The sequence below is a fragment of the Thalassophryne amazonica genome, chromosome 1, assembly GCF_902500255.1.
Source record: "Thalassophryne amazonica chromosome 1, fThaAma1.1, whole genome shotgun sequence".
NCBI lineage: Eukaryota > Metazoa > Chordata > Actinopteri > Batrachoidiformes > Batrachoididae > Thalassophryne > Thalassophryne amazonica.
In genome coordinates this window covers 139,654,869-139,678,648 of record NC_047103.1, presented here as the reverse complement: position 1 = coordinate 139,678,648, position 23,780 = coordinate 139,654,869, and the positions used below count along the sequence as shown (strand labels likewise).

Sequence of the window (23,780 nt, the reverse complement as noted above, 5' to 3'; positions counted from 1 at the left end):
TGAGGCTAAAGCCTGAGCCACAGAGCATCCGTCATCTGTCTGCTGTATCCCCCCCTTCCCCGTCTCACCATCACATCCCTTTTTGTTCCCTTTCCCTTTCGTCTCCTACCTCCTCTCCCCTCTGCTTCATCTCTGTTTACAGCGGCGAGCATCACCGCACTTCTCTATGCACTGAGATGGAGCACACATAAGGGGCTTAGTGTGAAGCAGGTGACGAGTGGCGGACGGAGCTGGGTGGTGGGAGAGGACCTGTACTACACTGAATGAAGAAGGCAACACTGTAGAAAGCCGGGGAACCGGATTGACACAGCGGACGGGACGGTCTACAAGGGCGGCGCTTAGTGCCGTTAGTTTATTTTCACGACAAGTTGCAACTAATTCTCCTTTCAGAAAGGCTTTGGGTGACTTTTGAGATGGATCCGGGTTGAAAGTGGTTCAGCTGGAGGGTATTTAGGTTTGGATGTGGAACAGGATGCCAGCTTGGGGCATCTGAGCTGTAAACACTCTATAGCAGGACAACGTGGACATGTTTGGTTTCTCCAAAATGGCAAAGTTTTCCAGGTAAGCCTTCTCCTGCTGTTTTTGAGGGTTTGCGTGATTAAAAAAAAAAGATGTTTCGGTGCTTTGAACAGCAAAGAAATGTCCCTTAACAGAGTGATGGTGCTTTTCCCCAAAAGTTTTATGAGTTATGGATTGAATTTTGCAACAATTGTACAATGTTTTCTTTGGTGGTTTTTGCACGCTTAAGAGGTTTACAAGTCCAGGATTGAGGTCTTAAAGTGTCAGTAGTGGGCACTAAGTAAATGTTGGTATATAAAATGTGGACTGGGGTTGAACAGTTTGAGAACAAACCAAAAAGAGATGAGTGGTGAACCTAAGCAGAATGCACTGTACAGTTGGATGAAGAGCTTTAAGCAGGAAGCTTTCTCTCAAAATAAATATGTGCTTGTTTAAATAATTCAGTGCATCCAAAGTAAAAAGAGAAAAAAAGGGGCGTTTACTTTAAAGAACCCATCCACGATCTTGTCCCCATATTAATAATAAGAATAAGGTAGGACTTGAAAAAGCTGGTTGCATAAATGTTCTTACACTGAGAAAAATGTCCAATGCAATGTATTGAGGAAAGTATAGAATGTATTGATTTTGGATAGATTGTATCCAGAACTCTTAAGAGCTTTTCACCCTGCCAAGAACCTACTCCTTCTGGTTGATTTTGCATTGTGAACAATTTGCTGGTTCTCTTGCATTTGTTTAATTGCTTGTTAGTCTTTTTTGAAATTTGATGAACAAATAATTAGTTTAAGGTTCACATAAAAAAGTAGCTGTTTGGAGGTTGTACTTTTGACATAACCACAGGCAGCGTGAATGAATGACAACCTGCTCATAGACATCATGTAATCACACCTTTATTGGTTCACATTGTGATATCTTCCTTTTCATGCAAACTCTGGACAAATGTTCAAAACATGTGTTTAAGTGCATTCCAAAGCAGTGCTTGATTGTTGTTTGCCTGGGTGGTTGCCCTCCAGGATCTTAGGCTGTTCCCTAATGTGGTGGACATGGCAACATGCAGCAGCAATGCCATGCCAATTACTAACTCAAAGCCTTACCAGTTTTGAGTTTGCTAATAGTAATTAGTAGTAATTATGCAAAGTTCTTCATCCACAAGAATGCTTTGTCTATTTGCACAATTTCACTTTCCTGTTCTGGTGTGTGTGTGTGTGTGTCTTGGTAGATGTCATGTTTCTCCTCACGGTTAATGTGCATATGTCGCGGACATGAATGAGTGAAGCTCGTCAGCATCTCACCATGTTATTAGGTTCTTCAGACTTTATTATGAGTAAATGCTTCAGGGGAGCATTAGCATGGCAAAAACCTTTCAGCTTCTGGGTGGGGGCGGGGGGGGGGGGGGGGGGGGCTTTTGAAGCATTTTTCTTTATTTGCCTCTCACATACTTGGAAAAGCATCTCGCCATCTAACCATGTCCTTTAGGTCCTTCAGACCTTTTTTCAGTAAAATGGTTCTTGGGAGCATGAGCATGACTAGACTGTTAGGACCCCTGCCTTTTTAAGCACTTTAATTATTTTGTCTTTCAGCTTCTGGAGGGGCTCTGCCCCCCATACTCCCCACCTTTTTAAGCATTTTTTTTTTTTTTTTTTTTTTTTTGCTTTTCAGCTGAACCCCCAGTTACAGCCCTCTTAACCTCCTGCCACTTAAGCATTTTTTCTAATGTAGATGTAAATTAATATTCAAAGTTTTCAGCTAGTTAACAGTAGGGCTGTACAATATGGCCAAATTATCGTATCTCAATATTGTCATGTAAATGGAACTTATATACATGCTGCCCATATTCTTGAGCCACTTAGGAGGGTAGGGAGAGTTCCCATGGGATAAAAAAGCTTTTCAACCTACCATCCCTGGTTCTCAAGACCAGGCACCTAAGAGGCTCTACCCTCTCTCTCTCTCTCTCTCCTCTCTCCTCTCTCTCTCTCTCTTTAAAAAAAAAAAGATATTTAGGTGTACCTTAGTAAACAAGAGTAGAGTTTCCACCTTAGATTCGGAATGTATAATAGAAGATATACCTTACTGAATTTTCATATCAATATGATATACGATATGACTATGATTTGACACCAGATGCAGCAACAGTGAAAATTAAACATTCTTAAACAAAACAGTAATAATATCACACTCATTTTGCACTCATCATGTTAGGATACTGTGCCCTCCAAAAGAATTGGAACACTTGAAATTTAACACGTTTTAATTTGTTTATGCAATTTTAAATACAAGAAATACAAAAAATAAAGAATTAAAATTTAGAAAATTATATTCCTCAAACTCAAACTGAAAGCAAATTTCTAAAACTTGATAAAACCTGTAAATAATAATCAGTTTTATTGGCAGTTTTCTTTAGACAAGTCAGGGGATGGAGACATGAACATTTCCACATCACTGACATGTCTTGGACTTTATTTACATCAATTATGAAGAAATGCAAAAGTTTCTTTCACCAAAACATCAAATCTGGGCTCTGGTCATTGGAGTCATTACAAACCAGAAGTACCATATTTTCCAGAGTATATCTTTTTTTTAATGAGTTAGGGAGGTCATGGAATGCAAATGAGCTACTGAAAAATAGTAGAAGTAGTATGTACAGTATTTATGTAGGGTTTACCCAGGAAACAAAGCAATCAGCAGAATGAATAATAAGAATAAATGCTGTGACTAAACTAAAGAGCTGATAATCTATGATTGCAACTATATCAATAGAAAAAAAAAATAAGCAAAAAGGGTATAGGAGAATGATGTCAGGGAACCAATTAACACATTCAGGAATGAATTATGAAAACTGGGAAGCAGTATACCAAGAAAACAATGTGGACAATGCATATGAAATATTTCTGAAGGTATTTAGGCAATTATGTGATAAAAGCTGTCCAGTTAAAGATACACAAGAAAACTGAAGTATGGCAACTGTCCATGGATCACAAAAGGTTTACAAAAGACCTGCAAAAAGAAAAATGCACTATACAGAGAATTCATAAGATTGAGAACTAAAGAGGCAGAAAATAAATATGAACAATATAGAAATAAGTTAACAAATATCATAAGGTCTACCAAAAAGATTATTATAGGACATTATTAGATAATAATGAAATAAATAGAGTGTGAGGTATACTAAACAGCATGATAAGAAGTAGTTCTAAAACGTTACAATAGCCTGAGTATTTTATTGATGAGGGTAATGTAATTTGTAATAAAAATGATGTGGCTGACAACCTAAATCTTTTTTTTTTGTTGTTGTTGTAAATGTGGGACCCGATCTTGCAGGAAAAATCTTTGATCCAGGGACAGTTGGGAAAAATATGGATGTATTGACAGAACAAAAATGTAACTCAATGTTTCTCAAAACAGGGGAAGAGGAAAAAAAAAATTAGATAATTATAGATATTGCTATAAAATGCAAAAACAAACATCAAATTGTTAGAATGGCATTAATATAAGAACATTGAAGGGATCTCAAACCTTTAACATACATCTGTAATTGATCATTTCAAACTGGGTCATTCACAAACAAGATGAAAATAGCTAAAAATCATTCCTCTGTACAAAACTGGGAACAAGCATTATTTCAACATCTACAGACCTGTGGATTTACTTCCACAATTCTGTAAAATACTAGAAAAAACTCTTTAATAATAGATTGGATATGAAAAGTACAAATTACTCTCCAATAACCAATATGGTTTTGGATCAAACAGTACAACATAATTTGCAATAATACACAATTTGAAGAAATCACAAACATGATTGAACAAAAGAAATATGCAGTTGGAATATTTAGTGACATTAAGAAAGCCTTTGACACAATCAACCATGAAATATTAATTAAAAAAAAACTGGAAAGATATGGCATCAGAGGTATTGTGTCAGACTGGGTTTGTTGGGAAAGTGTAGTGACACGGACCCACAACAGGGGGTGTAAATGAAGGGACAATGGATGAGCACCCCGACCTCTCCCTCCATGAGCGGAAATAATGGGGGCTGGTACCCCAAACATACCACAAATGGGGAGAGGCCGGTGGCAGATGAAATTTGGCTGTTGTGAGCGTACTCGATCCAGGCTAGATGGGTGCTCCAGGCCGTTGGGTGCGTGGAGGTCATGCAGCGGAGTGCCTGCTCCAAATCCTGGTTTGTCCGCTCTGCCTGTCCGTTCATCTGTGGATGGTACCCGGACGAGAGGCTTGCGGTGGCCCCCAGTTGTCTACAGAAACTCCTCTAGACTTGTGAGGAGAACTGGGGACCACGGTCGGTGACAACGTCAGATGGAATCCCATGCAGACGTACGACATGGTGGACCAGGAGGTCTGCTGTCTCCTGGGCCGTTGGGAGCTTCGGGAGGGCCACGAAGTGGGCTGCCTTGGAGAACCGTTCCACTATCGTGAGGATGGTCGTCATGCCCTGGGATGGCGGGAGGCCTGTGACGAAGTCCAGGCCGATGTGGGACCAGGGGCGATGAGGCACAGGTAGCGGCTGGAGGAGTCCCTGTGCCCATTGATGGTCAGCTTTTCCCCTGGCGCAGGTGGTACAGGCCTGGACATACTCCCGGATGTCGGCTTCCATAGACGCCCACCAGAAGCGCTGCCGGACCACTGCCATGGTTCTTCTCACCCCTGGGTGACAGGAGAGCTTGGAACCATGACAGAAGTCCAGGACTGCAGCTCTGGCTTCTGGTGGGACATACAACTTGTCTCTCGGGCCAGTTCCCGGGTCTGGGTTCCATGCCAGGGCCTCCCGGACGGTCTTCTCCACATCCTAGGTGAGGGTGGCCACGACAGTGGACTCGGGGATGATGGATTCCGTTGGATCCGACAGCTCGGTTTTGACTTCCTCTTCGTGAACCCGGGACAAGACGTCAGATCTTTGGTTCTTGGTCCCGGGGTGGTAGGTGATCTGGAAGTCAAAACGCCCGAAGAACAATGACCAGCGGGCTTGCCTGGGGTTCAGACGCTTGGTGGTCCGGATGTACTCCAGGTTCCGATGGTCCGTGAAAACCGTGAATGGCACCGCAACTCCCTCCAACAGGTGTCTCCACTCCTTAAGAGCCTCTTTCACCGCAAGGAGTTCTCGATTGCCCACGTCATAGTTTTGCTCAGCCGGGGTCAACCTGCGGGAAAAATAGGCACAGGGGTGGAGGACCTTATCGGACTCCCTGCTCTGGGACAGCACAGCTCCTATCCCTGAGTCAGAGACATCCACTTCAACAATAAACTGCCGATTAGGATCGGGCTGCACCAGAACTGGCGCAGTGGAGAACCGGCATTTCAACTCCGTAAACGCGGCTTCGCACTGATCCGACCAGGTGAAGGGGACTTTGGAGGAGGTCAGGGCTGTCAAGGGACTAACCACCTGACTGTAGCCCTTAATGAACCTCCTGTAGAAGTTAGCAAAGCCGAGGAACTGTTGCAGCTTCCTACGGCTTGTTGGTTGGGGCCAATCTCTCACCGCCGCAACCTTGACTTAATCAGGGGCGACAGAGTTGGAGGAGATTATGAACCCCAGAAAGGACAAAGAAGTGCGGTGGAACTCGCACTTCTCGCCCTTCACAAACAGCCGGTTCTCCAACAACCGCTGCAGGACCTGACGTACATGCTTAACATGAGTCTCAGGATCTGTGGAAAAGATGAGTATATCGTCCAGGTATACGAAGATGAATCGGTGCAGGAAGTCCCGCAAAACGTTGTTCACCAAAGCTTGGAACGTTGCGGGGGTGTTGGTGAGGCCGAACGGCATGACCAGGTACTCAAAGTGACCTAACTGGGTGTTAAATGCCGTCTTCCACTCGTCTCCCTTCCGGATCCGAACCAGGTGGTATGCATTTCTAAGATCCAGCTTTGTGAAAATTTTGGCTCCATGCAGGGGTGTGAACACTGAATCTAACAGGGGCAACGGGTATCGATTGTGAACCGTAATCTCGTTCAGCCCTCTGTAATCAATGCATGGACAGAGTCCGCCATCTTTCTTGGCCACAAAAAAGAAACCAGCACCCACCGGAGAGGTGGAGTTCCGGATCAACACGGCAGCTAACGAGTCCAGGATGTAGGTTTCCATTGATTCGCGCTCTGGACGTGAGAGGTTGTACAGTCTACTGGACGGGTACTCAACGCCCGGGATCAGATCAATGGCGCAATCGTACGGCCGTGCGGGGGAAGAGTGAGTGCCAGATCTTTGCTGAAGACGTCAGCAAGATCGTGGTACTCCTCAGGCACCGCCGTCAGATTGGGGGGAACTTTTACCTCCTCGTTAGCAGTCAAACCGGGGGGAACCGAGGATCCTAAACACTCCCGGTGGCAGGTTTCGCTCCACTGAGCCACAACCCCAGACGGCCAATCAATCAGGGGATTGTGTTTAATCATCCATGGGAAGCCCAAAATTATGCGGGAGGTAGGAGTTACATAAAACTCAATCTCCTCCCGATGATTCCCAGACACCACCAGAGTTACTGGTTGTGTCTTGTGTGTGATTAAAGGAAGAAGGGTGCCATCTAGCGCCTGCACCTTCAATGGTGAAGGGAGCGCCACTAGAGGGAGCCCTACTTCCCTTGCCCATCTGCTGTCCAGCAGATTCCCTTCTGACCCCGTGTCCACCAGTGCTGGTGCTTGAAGGGTTAGATCCCCACTCAGGATCGTAACTGGGAGGTGTGCAGATAAACGTGTGTCTCCCACGTGAATGTTATGACCCACCCTTAGCCCAGTCTCTAAAGGTGAGTGTTGTCATTTTGGCCGTTTGGGGCAGTTTTTCTGTATGTGCTCTTTTGAGCTGCAGAGAAAACACTCCCCGCGGGCCAGCCTCCTCGATCTGTCATCTGTTCTTATTTTGGCCCTGCTCGTTTCCCTAGCAACGTCAGCAGGGGGAGCTGTTACCACATGGAGCGCTGAGGCTGTGGAGCGTGGGGACGGCGGCGCCTTTTCAGACCCGGAAGGGAGAGGGACGGCTCGTGCCCGGCCACGTCCCTTGTCTCGCTCCCAACGAGTATTGCGCTCTGCTCGGTCACTAAGTCCAATCGAGCAGTGAAGGCGGTTAAGATTTGCTGCCACTCACCTAACACGCCTCCTGCTGGTGCCTGTGCACCCTGCTGTTCCATTGGTTGTTCAAACGTTGGTTGACGCCCCTCGAGTCCATGACGTTGGCCGAGATATCCTGTTGGGAAAGTGTAGTGACACGGACCCACAACAGGGGGCGTAAATGAAGGGACAATGGATAAGCCAAAAACAACAATTTACTGTTGTGAATGTGCACAACGAAATACAGACAATCACAGAATTTGCATGCAGTCAATATACAAAGGTGACGTGTGGGCAGGCTCGAGGATAGAAGACATCTGTCCAGAGAAGAGCCAGGCCCCACATGATTTCCACTGCCAACGGGTCTGAAGCACACCGGAGCCGCCAAGTCCCGAGTCCCCAGGTGGCCACGGTCTCCAGCTGTCAGACCTGGTACTGCTGGCAGGAAGCAGAGACACTTAATGGTGTGTGTGTGTGTGTGTGTGTGTGTACACACCCAGTAAACAGTCAGCAAAAGTGTTCTCTCTGTAGTCAGGTGAGAAAAACACCTCCACCTTTAACACAGAAACAACAAACGTGCAGCACCTGACTACTTATCCAGTTTGGTGTGAGGAGAGAAGAACGTCGTCTCCTTCACGATCCACAACCCCAGCCTCCAGCTGTGGATAGTTATCAGGTACGCCTGCAAAGTATTCAGAACAATTGTTTTGCACCAAAAACGGCTGAGAGTTTTACCTATTTGGTAGCTGATATCTCGGCAGCGAGGTGGAGATGCTGCCCAGCTTTTATGGTGGTGGTGGTTGATGAGTGACAGCTGGCGTTGATGATGAGTGACAGCTGTTACTCCCAGTTGCTCCCGTGGGGCGGATACGCCCTCTCTCCTGAAGTCTGCACTTCAGGCAGGGCGCCCTCTGGTGGTGGGCCAGCAGTACCTCCTCTTCAGCGGCCCACACAACAGGGTTAGAAGCTATTTAGAGCAGAGATAGCAGTTAAGATGATGCCAGTTCTGAATTTTTGGACATTGTTTGTGGGATACCACAGTGGTCAGTGTTGGAGCCCAAACTATTTATATTATATATGAATGATATTTGTAAGGTGTCACAGATACTCGAACTGGTGTTGTTTGCTGATGAATAAATATTTTCTGTTCTGGGGAGAATTAAAAAGAAATGGTAGAGGAAATCACTGAAGAAGTGAACAAATTGAAAATAAGGTTTGACCGAAACAACACAGTAAAATCACCATTGTTAAATTAACACTGACAGTGAACATATGGTCCCACTCTGGCCAGAGTAAGACCATATGTGCACTGGCAGTGTTAATTTTACACTGGTGGTTTTACTGTGAAATTGTCATGAAACTTAAATAAAACAAAACCACTGTCATTTGGGAACTGCAGGACCTATGAGCAAGTACAAATACAGATAGATGGGGTGCAGATTGAAAGAGTTAATTAAAATAATAGATGATAAAATCAAAAACCACACATAAAATATATACAAACCAAATTATCAAGAAGAATTTCAGTGTTAAACCAAGCAAAACATGTTCTGGATCAAAAAGCACTCCACATCTGATACTGTTCCATTGTCTTACTGTATTTCAATTACTCTGTAGAGATCTGGGGCAATAACAACTTTGGGTAGGATTACTTTGAAAGAATACATGTGGATGTACATACATTTGGATTACTTGTAATTTGATTACTTTTGGATTACATTTCAAAGTAATCCTACCCAACCCTGGGCAATAACTGTATGAGTTCATTGAAATCACTAATTATTCTTCAAAAAGGGTGATACAGGTTATTCATAATGTCAGCTATCAAGCCCATACTTACACACTCTTCTCAAAATCAAAACTATTAAACTTAACAGACGTAGTAAAATTCCAAATGGCACAGATCTTGTACAAGGTAAAAATGACCTTTTACCAAATAACAGAAATTGTTCAAGGATCAAGAGGGGGGACATCAGTGACGAGGGAAATACAACTTCAAAATTAACAAACTGCACAAACAAGAAATGACTGTGGAACGGTATGAATGAGGAGTTAAAGCAGTGTCCAAGCATTCAAAAGTTTAAAACAAAATATAAAGAATGTGTTTTCATGGGATACAGGGATGAAGTGGGGATGTGAGAATCATTAGGTCTTCATAGGAAACTGTATTGATTATTTATTTCAAAATTTGTTTTATGGATTTATTTATGCTCATTGTTAGTTGGGTCTGTCTTTTCTGTTTTGTTTTGTCGGGTTCTTTTTGTCTTCATCTTTTTATAAAAGGTATTGTATCATTATTATTATTATTAATAATATTAATATTGTTGTTAACTCAGCCACATGGGGTGTGCAGCCAGTACATTCTGAGTGCCGGTCCCAAGCCCGGATAAATGAGGAGGGTTGCGGCATCTGGCGTAAAACAAGCCAACCCAACTATGCAGACTCAGAATCGAATTCCCATACCTGATCGGTCGCGGCCCGGGTTAACAACGTCCGCCACCGGTGCTATTGCCCAACAGGGTGCCGGTGGAAATTGGGCTACTGCTGGGTGAAGACGATAAAGAAGAGGAGGAAAACGTTGCCACGAACAGCGGGAGAAGAAGAAAACTAGAAGGGTGGAAATGAGAGTGGGGACTTTGAATGTTGGTAGTACGACTGGTAAAGGGAGAGAGCTGGCTGATATGATGGAGAGGAGAAAGGTAGACATATTGTGTGTGCAAGAGACCAAGTGGAAGGGAAGTAAGAGCAGGAGCATCGGCGGTGGGTACAAGTTGTTGTGCCATTGTGAGGACAGGAAGAGAAATGGTGTTGGGGTCATTTTAAAGGAAGAGTATGTTAAAAGTGTATTGGAGATTAAGCGAGTGTCTGACAGGGTGATGAGTGTGAAGTTGGAAATTGAAGGGGTGATGATGAATATCATCAGTGCATATGCCCCACAGGTAGGTTGTGAGATGAAGGAGAAAGAAGATTTCTGGAGTGTGTTAGATGAGGTGGTGGAGAGTGTGCCCAAGCATGAAAGAGTGGTGATAGGATTAGACTTCAATGGGCATGTTGGTGAAGGGAAGAGAGGTGATGAGGAAGTAATGGGTAGATATGGTATCAAGGATAGGAATGGGGAAGGACAGATGGTAGTTGATTTTGCAAAAAGGATGGAAATGGCTGTGGTGAATACCTACTTTAAGAAAAGGGAGGAGCACAGGGTAACATATAAGAGTGGAGGAAGGTGCACACAGGTGGACTACATTCTTTATAGGAGATGCAAGCTAAAAGAAATCACAGACTGTAAGGCGGTAGCAGGAGAGAGTGTCACTAGACAGCATAGGATGGTTGTTTGTAGGATGACTTTAGAGGTAAAGAAGAAGAAGAGAGTGAGAGCTCAACAAAGGATCAGATGGTGGAAGCTGAAGGAGGAAGACTGCTGTGTGAAATTTAGCGAGCAGGTGAGAGAAGCACTAGTTGGAGGGGAAGCAATTTTGGACAACTGGAAAAGTACTGCAGATGTGGTGAGGGAGACAGCTAGGGCAGTACTGGGTATGACATCTGGACAGTGGAAGGAAGACATGGAGACTTGGTGGTGGAATGAAGAGGTCCAGGAAAACATAAGGAGAAAGAGGTTGGCGAAAAAGTTTTGGGATAGTCGGAGAGATGAAGAAAGTAGACAGGAGTACAAGGAGATGCGGCGTAAGGCGAGAAGAGAAGTGGCAAAAGCAAAGGAAAAGGCATATTGTGAGCTGTACAAGAAGTTGAATAGTAAGGAAGGAGAAAAGGACTTGTACCGATTGGCCAGACAAAGGGACAGAGCTGGAAAGGATGTGCAGCAGGTTAGGGTGGTAAAAGATGCACATGGTAATGTGCTGACAAGTGAGGAGTGTGTGCTGAGAAGGTGGAGGGAATATTTTGAATAGTTGATGAATAAAGAAAATGAGCAAGAGAAAAGGCTGGATGATGTGGTGAGAGTAAATCAGGAAGTAAAAGAGATTAGCAAGGAAGAAGTGAGGGTTGATATGAAGAGGATGAAGAGTGGAAAGGCATTTGGTCCAGATGACATTCCAATGGAGGCATGGAAATGTCTAGCAGAGATGGCAGTAGAGTTTCTAACCAGATTGTTTAATAAAATCTTGGAAAGTGAGAGGATACCTGAGGAGTGGAGACGAAGTGTGCTTGTTCCTATTTTCAAGAACAAGGGTGATGTGCAGAGCTGCAGTAACTACAGAGGCATAAAGCTGATCAGCCACAGCATGAAGTTATGGGAAAGAGTAGTAGAAGCTAGGCTTAGAAAACAGGTGAAGATCTGTGAGCAGCAATATGGTTTCATGCCGAGAAAGAGCACTACAGATGCAATGTTTGCTCTGAGAATACTGTTGGAAAAGTACAGAGAAGGACATAAAGAGTTACATTGTGTGTTTGTGGACTTAGAAAAAGCTTATGATAGGGTGCCAAGAGAAGAGCTGTGGCATTGTATGAGGAAGTCTGGAGTGGCAGAGAAGTATGTTAGGGTAGTGCAGGACATGTACAAGAATAGTGTGACAGCGGTGAGATGCGCAGTCGGAATGACAGACTCATTCAAGGTGGAGGTGGGATTACACCAAGGATCAGCTCTGAGTCCTTTCTTGTTTGCAGTGGTGATGGACAGGTTGACAGATGAGATCAGACAGGAATCCCCATGGACTATGATGTTTGCAGATGACATTGTGATCTGTAGTGAGAGTAGAGAGCAAGTTGAGTCTAGTCTGGAGAAGTGGAGATATGCTTTGGAGAGAAGGGGAATGAAAGTCAGTAGAAGCAAGACTGAGTACATGTGTGTGAATGAGAGGGAGCCCAGTGGAATAGTGCAGTTACAAGGAGTAGAAGTGGTGAAAGTAGATGAGTTTAAATATTTGGGGTCAACTGTTCAAAGTAATGGAGAGTGTGGTAGAGAGATGAATAAGAGAGTGCAGGCAGGGTGGAGTGGGTGGAGAAAGGTGGCAGGAGTGATTGGTGACCGAAGAATATCAGCAAGAGTGAAGGGGAAAGTTTACAAAACAGTAGTGAGACCAGCTATGTTGTATGGTTTAGAGACAGTGGCACTAACAAAAAGACAGGAGGCAGAGCTGGAGGTGGCAGAGCTGAAGATGTTGAGATTCTCTTTGGGAGTGACAAGAATGGACAAGATTAGGAATGAACATATCAGAGGGACAGCTCAGGTGGGACGGTTTGGAGACAAAGTCGGAGAGGCGAGATTGAGATGGTTTGGACATGTGCAGAGGAGGGACCCAGGGTATATAGGGAGAAGGATGCTGAGGATGGAGCCACCAGGCAGGAGGAGAAGAGGGAGGCCAAAGAGGAGGTTCATGGATGTGCTGAGAGAGGACATGCAGGTGGTTGGTGTGACAGAGGAAGATACAGAGGACAGGGTGAGATGGAAACGATTGATCTGCTGTGGTGACCCCTAACGGGAACAGCCGAAAGACAGAGAAGAAGAAGAATATTGTTGTTGCTATTATCATGATTGTCAACAGTAGTATTTTTAAGGAAACAGGGATTGATATACAAATCATTATACAGGGAGGAGGGGTGGGATTCGGTAAGTTTCTACTTATTCTCACTCCTTTTTGAAATAACTTTATTTTACGTTGTCTGTTGTTTTATTTTTTTTCTTTTGTCATGTTCAAAATAAATCTTCTATTCAATAATTCTGAAAGACTCTGATGTGATTTATGTATACTCCAGAAAATATTAAGTACAATACCCATCCAGACCCTTGACTCTCATTGATATATCAATGAGAGTCAATGAGAGTCACGCTATAGTCACGCATAGCGTGATGTGGATCAGTCAACAACTCCCTACATTTAAAAAGTTAATAAACTGACTTAGTATAAAACTAAGTGAACATAAAAAAGAAATTATTGAATATGGAGCTAACAAGTAATGACATACTTTGATGATGCAAGAGATAACAGCAATCCAGAACATAGTGCACAAAAACTTCAATATCCATAACCACCATGCCCACATATTAACAATAACCAGGCACGTGCATCACTCAACCTGCCAAATATACCCAGTAGTGGGCACAGTTAACCAAAAAATTTACTTTGATAACAGATAATCAGATAATTGAAAAGTTATCTTTGAAAAAAGATAAAACGATAAACCACCCAAAAATGTATCCGAAGTTACAGATAACTGATAACTGATAAATTCCAGTATTGTCTCCGGTACACTTACAGTAGTGTTCAGAATAATAGTAGTGCTATGTGACTAAAAAGATTAATCCAGGTTTTGAGTATATTTCTTCTTGTTACATGGGAAACAAGGTACCAGTAGATTCTCACAAATCCTACAAGACCAAGCATTCATGATATGCACACTCTTAAGGCTATGAAATTGGGCTATTAGTAAAAAAAAAAAGTAGAAAAGGGGGTGTTCACAATAATAGTAGCATCTGCTGTTGATGCTACAAACTCAAAACTATTATGTTCAAAGTGCTTTTTTTTAGCAATCCTGTGAATCACTAAACTAGTATTTAGTTGTATAACCACAGTTTTTCATGATTTCTTCACATCTGCGAGGCATTAATTTTGTTGGTTTGGAACCAAGATTTTTGCTCATTTACTAGTGTGCTTGGGGTCATTGTTTTGTTGAAACACCCATTTCAAGGGCATGTCCTCTTCAGCATAAGGCAACATGACCTCTTCAAGTATTTTGACATATCCAAACTGATCCATGATACCTGGTATGCGATATATAGGCCCAACACCATAGTAGGAGAAACATGCCCATATCATGATGCTTGCACCACCATGCTTCGCTGTCTTCACTGTGAACTGTGGCTTGAATTCATAGTTTCGTGGTCATCTCACAAACTGTCTGTGGCCCTTGGACCCAAAAAGAACAATTTTATTCTCATCAGTCCACAAAATATTCCTCCATTTCTCTTTAGGCCAGTTGATGTGTTCTTTGGCAAATTGTAACCTCTTCTGCATGTCTTTTATTTAACAGAGGGACTTTGCGGGGGATTCTTGCAAATAAATTAGCTTCACACAGGCGTCTTCTAACAAAATTCCAGATACTTGCTACTTGCAAGGTCGAAAGCTAACATTGAATGCCCGTGACCTTTGATCCCTCAGGCGGCACTGCATTAAAGACCAATATCGTGCGTAAAGGATCTCACGGCGTGGGCTCAGGAACACGTCAGAAAACAGCAGCCAGTGATGGTATGGGGGTGTGTTAGTGCCCATGGCATGGGCAACTTACACATCTGTGATGGCACCATCAATGCTGAAAGGTACATCCAGGTTTTGGAGCAACACAAGCTGCCATCTAAGCAATGTCTTTTCAGAGACATCCCTGCTTATTTCAGCAAGACAATGCCAAGCCACATTCTGCACATGTTACAACAGCGTGGCTTCGCAGTAAAGGAGTGCGGGTACTCGACTGGCCTGCCTGCAGTCCAGACCTGTCGCCCACTGAAAATGTGTGGCACATTATGAAGCGCAAAATACGACAACGGACACCCCGGACTGTTGAACAACTGAAGTCGTACATCAAGCAAGAATGGGAAAGAATTCCGCCTACAAAGCTTCAACAATTAATGTCTTCAGTTCCCAAATTTTTATTGAGTGTTGTTAGAAGGAAAGGTGATGTAACACAGTGGTAAACATACCACTGTCCCAGCTTTTTTGAAACGTATTGCAGGCATCCATTTCAAAATGTGCAAATATTTGCACAAAAACAATAAAGTTTATCAGTTTGAACATTAAATATCTTGTCTTTGTGGTGTATTCAGTTGAATATAGGCTGAAGAGGATTTGCAGATCATCGTATTCTGTTTTTATTTACATTTTACACAACGTCCCAACTTCATTGGAATCGTTTATATATATATTGTCAGGATCTCGAGGTGATGTGACACAGAAGGTTGTGGGACCCAAATGCAAAAACTCACAGACAGTGGAATTGAAACTGAAAGGCTTGTATCGGTCAAAACGAGCTTGGATTCGGTACACAGTTAGACAGTCATGGATGCAGAGGTACAGATAGTCGGCAGGCAAAGGCGTTGTTAAAAAGGCAGGCTCAGATCTTTTACACAGGCCGACAAAGTACGTGGGAAGAAGCAAGACAAGGTCACAAAACAGAGCTGGGTCAGTACTCGGCAAGACAAGACAGAGCTATGAAAAGGCTGGTACGAGGACTGTGAAAATCAACGAACTGGCGGGGCTTGAGTGAAAACAGAGGGTTTAAATAACCAAGGTGGAAATCAGGAAAGTGAGAACAGGTGTGTTGGAAGAATCAGGAAGGGGGCGTGGCAAACAGAAGAAACAGAAAAGTTCAGGTGGGCGTGATTAAGTGCAAAAATAATGAACAGCAAAAACCAAAAGGTAATCCTGATGAAGAAAAAACAAATGACAAAATGCAGAGACAAGTGCAATGAGACAGAGACGAAAGAAAACAGAGAGAGAGAGAAAAAAAAAAACAACTAAACATCATGACATGCTAACGGAAAGAAATGACCCCAAAAACTAGTAAATGATAAAGTGAACAGACCAGCCAGAAAATAAAACTAAGACCTAACACAAAACTAGAACAGAAATGACCATGGCTAAAGTATAAAAACTAACAAGAACAAAATGGCAAACAAACCTACAGACTATAGAATAACAGATAATGCCTAAAATGACTAAACAGAAAGCTAAATGATAAACTGAAAACAAAACCAGAGACAAAGTAAACTTCACAGAAAAGGCCAGACTAAAGCATAACACAAGAAATGAAATAAACAGAACCAAACTGACTGAAGTGACTAAGGTAACAATTAATGAAAACAATATGGCAAAACAGCTACTAAGACAAAATTACACAATACATGAATGATAAACAGGCTAATGCTAACAGGCACCGAGAGAGCTGTTTGGACGGCTGGAAATATACCTGCATTATGCCGGTACCCAGATGGCCAGCTCACATCTGCAAGCTGTCTCCATGAAATTTGTTTCTTGCAGATTGCGTACAAGCCAAAACTGCACTGTAAACTTTAATGCAAAGTTATGGATCATTTATCACCAACATAAAATCAATTATTGCAAGATTAACAGATGAAAATAGGAGTTTTGAAGAAAAATGTTATTCTTTGGACTGATGTATATCATTTTTGTAACCCAATGGCTCTCTGTTTCCAACCATGCATTCTAATGACAGACAGGACCTGCATCAGCGTTGTACTGTGGGAATGTGATGGCTTTTGGTGTGTCTGGATTTGGCAGTGAAAGTAGCCAGCAGGGCTTGTTTGTGTTCTGAATATCACATTACAGTAACGTGTGCCAAACTGCCTTCTGCTTTCTGCCAATGCATGCTGCTACTTCAGAGGGGAAGACGTCAGTGTACCGACAGCCATCTGACAAGATGTGGAACCCGCAATAATATTCATGGTGATTTTCAGTTTAGAGTGACTGTTTCACAATAACTTCAGAGATCATCATAAAATTATAGCTGACACAAGCATTAGCTGTACCCAGGTGTTGATGACTATATGGGCACACAGAGTGTCCTATACCTTCACCAAGGCCCAAGAGTCCTCTGTTTACAGTGTCTCTAACATTTTCCTTTCTTAACTGAACCTTAGATCTTGGGAAGTCATCTTTGATCCTAATCTGTGATCCTGATCACCCTTGTTTGATCCAGATCGTCGATAGCAATAATTGATTTTTGATGTTAATCAGTGAAATTAGATCCTGATCTGTTGTTCTGATTGTTGAATGCACATCCTGGTCCTTAGATCATGATCTTAATCACTCATCTTTGATCTTCACCTTTGATCCCAATCATTGGAATGAGACAGTGATCACTATACCTTGATCTTTGACTTGTGAACCTGATCACTCACTGATCTTTCACCTTTGAACCAAATCACTGAAAATGGATCCTTACTGCTGAACTTTGATAAAGATCTGTGACTCTGATCACAAAATGTACATCCTGATCCTTCAATCCTGATGACATAAGATCCTGATTGCTGACCTTTGATCCTGAGCACAGAACGTACATAGCAATCACCCATCTTTGATCCTAGATCCTGATTTTTGTTTGTTTAATTGTGATCATTCATCTTTGATCCTGATCTTTGAAACAAATAACTGACCTGATATCTTAATTGCAGATTAGGATATCAATCATGTTAACTTACCTGTGCCACAAATCATTTATACCAATGACCGACATTGATCCTATTCACTGAAATTAGATTGTGATCACAAAATGGACATCTGGATCCTTGGTTCCGGATAAAAATCACCAATCTTTGATCCTAATCACTGACATTAGATCTTGATTGTTGATAGTGATAACTGAAATTAGATTCTGATTGCTGACCTTTGATCACAATCAGTCATGTGTGATTCTGATCATTGATCCCTGCTGTCACAGGATGTTTTCAGTCTTCTTTGTGAAGAAAATAAGTTGAACAGGTTTGTTGTAATTTCAACTACTCTTGGTGGTATGATTGGCAAGTCAGTGATTTAGATTTTTAGACAAACTGAAAAAGTCAAGGTCATGAGTAAAGGTGAAAAAACTGACCCAATGCTATTAGAGTGTATGTGACATTTAGGATGGATATTCCACTGAATTGATACAAATCATAAAAATTTCAGTACAATCCAATGCACCTTTCTACTGGTCGCATGACCTTGAGTGACTGTTAAAAGGAACAGTCCATTTCAACAAGATGGATGAAACATCTTGGAAGGGTTGTGTAACCAACAGACAGGTGATACATGGCCTTGTGATGACGTTTAAGAGTAGCTAAAGGTGTAATTTTAACCATTCCCTTTGAAAAGTCATTTTGGGCCATGGAGGAACATGGCCGGGTAGTTGCATTCTAGTGAAGGGTAAAGTGTTTTAATTTTGGACAGAATTAATTCAATGCCAAGTTAACACAGAACCATATGTATCTATCACAGTGTCAAACATGGAAGGGGCTAGCATTGGACTGTGGCCATTTTTGTGTGTCCATTTGTCAGGAGGATGTTGAGAAAGACCGCTGATTTGTGATGATGAAGACAGCAATCCTGTTCACAGGATCAAACGAATTGCAATTCAAGATCAAAGTTTATAGATCAAAGGCAAGAGCCGCACATTTAACCACATGGGGTAACACTTTACATTAAGGTATTGTCATAATCGTGACATGACACTACCATAACTGTCAAGTTGACATTTCTTTGGGTTGTCTTGATTATAACAACTTGACTTTAATCAAAGTGACATGACCAGAAGTCGTCTTTGGCCTTTTTGGTCTTCGGTTGTATGCCAGCTTGTCAACTTGTCATTACAAAAACCGAATGACAGAGTGACAGCAGTCATAAACGTTTATGACATTCACATAATGTTTATGACATGTTCATGACTGTGTCATGTAACATTTATGACAGTGTCATGTCACTATTATGATAATACTTTCAAGTAAAATGTTACCCCAGATGGGCATCAAAACTCAATCAACTCTTCCCTGATTCAAGGCCGGGCTGTCTGCTGAATTTGAATGAGATCTATAGATCATGTAGAGATATTCAGCTGAAAATCACATTAAGAAACCAGTTGACAAATGACAACAAAAATACATTTTTCTTGATGTAGGTAATAGATGGTAAACCATTAATCAAGAAGCTGGAGGGAAGCCACCAAGACGTGCATGACAACTCTGTGACTTATATGCTTCTTTCTTTCTTTCTTTCTTTCTTTCTTTCTTTCTTTCTTTCTTTCTTTCTTTCTTTCTTTCTTTCTTTCTTTCTTTCTTTCTTTCTTTCTTTCTTTCTTTCTTTCTTTCTTTCTTTTTTTGTGAGGGGATTAACTTTTCAACTAACTTTGAAAACTTTTAATGGGCAAATTAGCTTACACTAAATTTAGTTCTTCTAATTTTTTTTTTTAATAAAGTTAATAAAGACTTGAAAATTTGACTTAATTTTTTTTTCTAAATAGAAAAATAATCTTAAGTATTTTTTTTTAACATAAAAAAGTCTTATTTTGGGAAAATGTATCTCACTTTTTTCTTAATTTTTTTCCAGCTAATATCAAGCTGTAAGTAACCAGTAACATGGAAAGGTAATGGATTTCAAATCATCCAAAAAAGGAACAAGAGACAAGATTGTTTTCCTTATTTTAAGACAGTGTGAGCCACTGTCTTAAAATAAGGAAAACAATCTTAAAATAAGAATTATGTCTAGTTTTAAGGTGCATTTTGATTATTCAGTGCCTAGACATATTTTGCTGGTTTTGAGCATTCTAACCAAGTAAATTTTATATACCACAACTCTTCTCTTGGTACCCTGTCATAAGCATTCTGTAAATCCACAAGCACACAATGTAACTCCTTCTGGCCTATGCTTTTCCACCAGTATTCTCTTTCTCAGCATTAAACCATATTGCTGCTCATAGATCTACACCTGTTTTTTAAGCCTAGCTTTTGCTACTCCATAACTTAATGCTGTGGCTGATCAACTTTATGCCTCTGAAGTTGCTGCAGCTCTGCACATCACCGTTGTTCTTAAAAATAGGAACTGGCACTATTTTTTCACTACCCAGACATCCTCTCACTTTCCAAGATTTTACAAGCAATCTGGTTAGAAACTCCACTGCCATCTCTCCTAGACATTGTCCAGCCTTTTCTCTCTCTCATTTTCTTCATTCATTAGCTCCTCAAAATATCCCCTCCACCTTCTCAACACACTCTCCTCACTTGTCAGCACATTACCATCTGCATGTTTTACCACCCTAACCTGCTGCACATCCTTTCCAGCACTGTCCCTTTGTCTGGCCAATCGGTACAAGTCCTTTTCTCCATCCTTACTCTTCAACTTCTTGTACAGCTCGCTATGTGCCTTTTCCTTAGCCTTTTCCACTTTTCTTTTCACCCGTACACCCCATCTCCTTGTACTCCTGTCTACTTTCTTCATCTCTCTGACTATCTCAATTTTTTCCAACTTCTTTCCTTTTATGCTTTCCTGAACATCTTTGTTCAACCACCAAGTCTCCTCACCTTCCTTCCGCTGTCCAGATGTCACACCCAGTACCTTCCTAGCTGTCTCCCTCACCACATCTGCATTAATTTTCCAGTTATCCAAAATTGCTCACCCTCCATTCAGTGCCTCTGCTGTGTGAAATTCAGTGAGCAGGTGAGATTCCTTCAGCTTCCACCATCCTTTGTTGAGCTCTCACTCTTCTTCTTCTTCACCATCACCTCTGAAATCAGCCTACAAACCATCATCCTGTACTGTCTAGCTACACTCTCTCCTGCCACCACTTTACAGTCTCCAATTTCTTTTAACTTGCATCTCCTACAAAGAACGCCATCCACCTGTGTGCACCTTCCTCCACTCATCACTCTGCGCTCTTCCCTTTTCTTAAAGCAGGTATTCACCACAGCCATTTCCATCCCTTTTGCAAAAACAACTACCATCTTCGCTTCCACATTCCTGTCCTTGATACCATATCTAGCCATGACTTCCTCATCACCTCTGTTCCCATTGCCAACATGCCCACTGAAGTCTGCTACAATAACATTCTTTCATGCTTGTACACACTCTCCACCGCCTCATCTAACTCACTCCAGAAATCTTCTTTCTCCTTGATCTTGCAATCTCCCTGTTGGGCATATGCACTGAAGATATTCATCATCACCCTTTCAATTTCCAACTTCACACTCATCACCCTCTTGGGCACTCTTAACCTCCAACACACTCTTAACATACTCTTCATTTAAAATGACCCCAACATCATTTCTCTTCCTATCTACACCATGATACAGTAGTGTTCAGAATAATAGTAGTGCTATGTGACTAAAAAGATTAATCCAGGTTTTGAGTATATTTCTTATTGTTACATGGGAAACAAGGTACCAGTAGACACAGTAGATTCTCACAAATCCAACAAGACCAAGCATTCATGATATGCACACTCTTAAGGCTATGAAATTGGGCTACTAGTAAAAAAAAAAATTGAAAAGGGGGTGTTCACAATAATAGTAGTGTGGCATTCAGTCAGTGAGTTCGTCAATTCTGTGGAACAAACAGGTGTGAATCAGGTGTCCCCTATTTAAGGATGAAGCCAGCACCTGTTGAACATGCTTTTCTCTTTGAAAGCCTGAGGAAAATGGGACGTTCAAGACATTGTTCAGAAGAACAGCGTAGTTTGATTAAGAAGTTGGTTGGAGAGGGGAAAACGTATACGCAGGTGCAAAAAAATTATAGGTTGTCCATCTACAATAATCTCCAATGCTTTAAAATGGACAAAAAATCCAGAGATGCGTGGAAGAAAACGGAAAACAAACGTCAAAATGGACAGAATAACCACAATGCAAAGGCTCACCCATTGATCAGCTCCAGGATGATCAAAGACAGTCTGGAGTTACCTGTAAGTGCTGTGACAGTTAGAAGACACCTGTGTGAAGCTAATTTATTTGCAAGAATCCCCTGCAAAGTCCCTCTGTTAAATAAAAGACGTGCAGAAGAGGTTACAATTTGCCAAAGAACATATCAACTGGCCTAAAGAGAAATGGAGGAATATTTTGTGGACTGATGAGAGTAAAATTGTTCTTTTTGGGTCCAAGGGCTGCGGACAGTTTGTGAGACGACCCCCAAACTCTGAATTCAAGCCACAGTTCACAGTGAAGACAGTGAAGCATGGTGGTGCAAGCATCATGATATGGGCATGTTTCTATATATCTATATATCGCATACCAGGTGTCATGGATCAGTTTGGATATGTCAAAATACTTTAAGAGGTCATGTTGCCTTATGCTGAAGAGGACATGCCCTTAAAATGGGTGTTTCAACAAGACAATGACCCCAAGCACACTAGTAAATGAGCAAAATCTTTGTTCCAAACCAACAAAATTAATGCCTCAAAGATGTGAAGAAATCATGAAAAACTGTGGTTATACGAGTACAACTAAATACTAGTTTAGTGATTCACAGGATTGCTCAAAAAGCAGTTTGCACATAATAGTTTTGAGTTTGTAGCGTCAACAGCAGATGCTACTATTATTGTGAACACCCCCTTTTCTACTTTTTTTTACTAATAGCCCAATTTCTTAGTCTTAAGAGTGTGCATATCATGAATGCTTGGTCTTGTTGGATTTGTGAGAATCTACTGAATCTACTGGTACCTTGTTTCCCATGTAACAATAAGAAATATACTCAAAACCTGGATTAATCTTTTTAGTCACATAGTACTATTATTATTCTGAACACTACTGTCCAACATGAATCCACTGTCTATGCTCCTGGCCTTACTCCCCTTCCACTTGGTCTCTTGCACACACAATATGTCTCTTTCTCCTCTCCATCATATCAGACACCTCTCTCCATTTACCAGTCATACTGCCAACATTCAAAGTCCCAACTGTCACTTCCACCCTTGTAGTTTTCCTCTTCTTCTGCTGTCTGTGGACACATTCTTCTCCTCTTCTTCTTTACCAAGCAGTAGCCCAATTTCCGCTAGCACCCTGTTACGCAACGGCAGCTGTGGCGGTTGTTGTTGTTAACCCGTGCCTTGACCAATCTGGTATGGAAATTCGATCTGTACTCTGCATGGTAATACCTTTTATGCCGGATGCCCTTCCTGATGCAAACCTACTCAGTTATCTGGGCTTGGGATGGCACTCAGAATGTACTGGCTGCACACCCCATGTGGCTGAGTTCATTTAATACTTTCTGTACTATAAGTAAAATGTATTTTAAAAGGAAGCCATTTATTTTTGTTATTCATGTACATCTTGATATTGACATATGCAGCTTTTTTGAGGACCTCCATGTTTTACAATTCAACATATTAAAATTTCAACTCTTGAGGTTTATTCATTAGGTTTTTAGAGTTCAATAAACAAACAAAAACCTTTGAGAACCTCCATGTTTCGAGTCCAAAAATAAACTAAAAGTTAAATTCATCTCATAAATGTTAGAAGCTAGTGGTTTTCCAGAATTTCAGCTCATGTTTTTAACAGTTTATCAATTTTATGGTTATCGCAGTTCATTGCATTAGCAATTATCAACACTAACTAACTAACTAACAGCCTGCACAAGTTACCAGGGGACAGTGTATACTGGACTAACCATAGACTGCCTTCTATTTTTCTTCCATCTTCTGGCCATGCTGCAAATTGCAAAAAGCGTAACATGTATATTGGGTGTAACAACATGGCGGTGCAACATGGCTGCCTTCATGAGGGTGCCCCCTCCC

General features: G+C 41.8%; 1 protein-coding gene across 2 annotated transcripts in view; it reads left to right on the top strand.

The window, feature by feature from the left end:
• The first annotated feature begins 307 nt into the window (after positions 1–307).
• Positions 308–23,780, top strand: part of LOC117514918 (FERM and PDZ domain-containing protein 4-like) — a 200,343-nt gene continuing 176,870 nt past the window's right edge. For both annotated transcript variants that reach the window (XM_034175499.1, XM_034175492.1), the window contains exon 1: positions 308–561. In XM_034175499.1, coding sequence (XP_034031390.1) covers positions 527–561 — 35 coding nt within the window. In that variant the 5' untranslated portion in view covers positions 308–526. The remainder of the gene's footprint in view (positions 562–23,780) is intronic.